At 41.7% G+C, this 1819-nt stretch overlaps 1 protein-coding gene across 1 annotated transcript; it reads left to right on the forward strand.

Moving 5' to 3' along the window:
- Positions 1–657: 657 nt before the first annotated feature.
- On the forward strand, positions 658–1161 carry LOC145539775 (keratin-associated protein 13-2-like). Its single transcript, XM_081573901.1, has one exon. The coding sequence runs from the start codon at positions 658–660 to the stop codon at positions 1159–1161; it is 504 nt and encodes a 167-aa protein (XP_081430027.1).
- Positions 1162–1819: the final 658 nt, after the last annotated feature.

Consider the following 1819-nt stretch of genomic DNA (forward strand, 5'->3'; position numbering starts at 1 on the left):
CTAGCCATTTCTCTCTCAATCTCTTATTTTATCTATTTTTGGTCTCCATTGGATTAGAGACATACTGTATAACTGTGATCTTTGGTGTATTTTCTGTTGCTGCCGTAACAGATTGCCACCGAGTGATTTTGGAGAATGGGAGTAAATGTTGACGAAGTAGATCATTTCAGGAAAGCTTCAATCCAGCTAGAAATTGTGCCTCTGATCCATTGAACCAGAGGAAAATTCATCTTATTCCACACTCTTAGGAAGAAAACAGTCACCACCAAAACCAGATGTAGATACATAGGAAGCGGGTTAGCGTAAATCAGAAAAATGGTTTCCTGGTCATGGCGCTTCCCTGGCCATGATGGGATGTGCATTAGTAGGAAACAGTCATAGCATTTCTGACAAAGCAGTAGTTCATTGGCTTTGGCTATAACTACAGAATTACAGCATCCATAAAAACAAATGAGAGAAACTATTCACATGCCACTGCAATTACTGAGAAGACTACTGAATTACACATACGCAAAAGAGGAAGTCTCATGTAGGAACCATGATCCCTTGGTGTACCACACCCATTGCTGGAAATATATAAATGCCACAGTGCAGGAGAGACATTCAAACTCAGAATCTTCTCACTGTAACTCAACTGAACTCACATCTCCTGTCAACATGTCCTGCAACCGCTGCTCTGGAAACTTCTCTTCTTGCTCCCTTGGGAGCTACCTGCGCTGCCCAGGTTCCTTCTACCCCAGCAACCTGGTCTACAGCACTGACCTCTGCTCTCCCAGCTCCTGCCAGCTGAGCTCCTCTCTCTACAGTCAGAAGACCTGCTGTGAGCCCATCAGAACCCAGACTGTGGTGTCCCGTCACTGCCAGACGTCCTGCTATTGCCCAAGGACCTCCACGTTCTTCAGTCCCTGCCGGACAACTTTCCCTGGGTCTCTGGGCTTCAGGTCCAGCAGCTGCAGCTCCCTGAGCTCTGGATCCAGAAGTTGCTACTCACTGGGCTGTGGATCCCTTGGCTTCAGACGCCTAGGCTATGGAGTCTGTGGCTTCCCTTCCGTGAGCCGTGGATCTGGATTCTGCCGTCCAACTTGCTTTTTGTCCAGTAGCTGCCAATCATCTTGTTACAGACCAACCTGTGGATCTGGCTTCTATCGTTCAATTTGTTGAAGGTCTAAATCCTTTTGCATATTGAGATCAAAGTCTCTCTCAATGCAGCCATCATTTTCCTTCTTACCACCAATCTTTTATTCTTAAAGCATCAGTTTCTTGCATTATCAACTTTTGAGAGACTCTAAACTTAATGAATAACCCAATGTGAAGTCCTAATATCTGTACTATTGATAGAAAATATACTATTGGATTTTCATGGAAAAGCATTTGAAAATGAAAATTTAATCTAATAAATTTACATCATCTGGCATTGAAAAGTATTCGGGAATTTTAAATAAAGATAAATGTGCCTCTGAAACTGGATGTGAAAACACACATTTTGAAAGATTTTAGCAAATTTACATTGTCATTACATATGTTTCCTAGTGGGAGTAATTATTTCCTGGAGGTCCATACTTTATTTGCCTCAATATCAGTGATATTTGTCCGAGGATGGAGGCATGGATTTCTGCTAATAATGGAAAACAGAGAAATTGGTGTATAACTAGAAACGCAGGCAACAAGAATACAGTATAATTTACAAGATGAGATTATACGTAGACCAAAAACATACTGAAAGTCTAGTATCTGAATGTAGATTTTCAACTAAGAGAAAAGCCTTTAAACAACTCTGTGGATATATGTTTTGTTCTCTGTTGGTTGGCGTAAGTGCTGT

Source organism: Giraffa tippelskirchi, chromosome 2, assembly GCF_054371585.1.
Source record: "Giraffa tippelskirchi isolate mGirTip1 chromosome 2, T2T-mGirTip1v1.2.pri, whole genome shotgun sequence".
Lineage (NCBI taxonomy): Eukaryota > Metazoa > Chordata > Mammalia > Artiodactyla > Giraffidae > Giraffa > Giraffa tippelskirchi.

Excerpts from the sequence above, each read along its gene's own strand:
- LOC145539775 (XM_081573901.1), top strand. The coding sequence starts at position 658 with ATGTCCTGCAACCGCTGCTCTGGAAACTTCTCTTCTTGCTCCCTTGGG.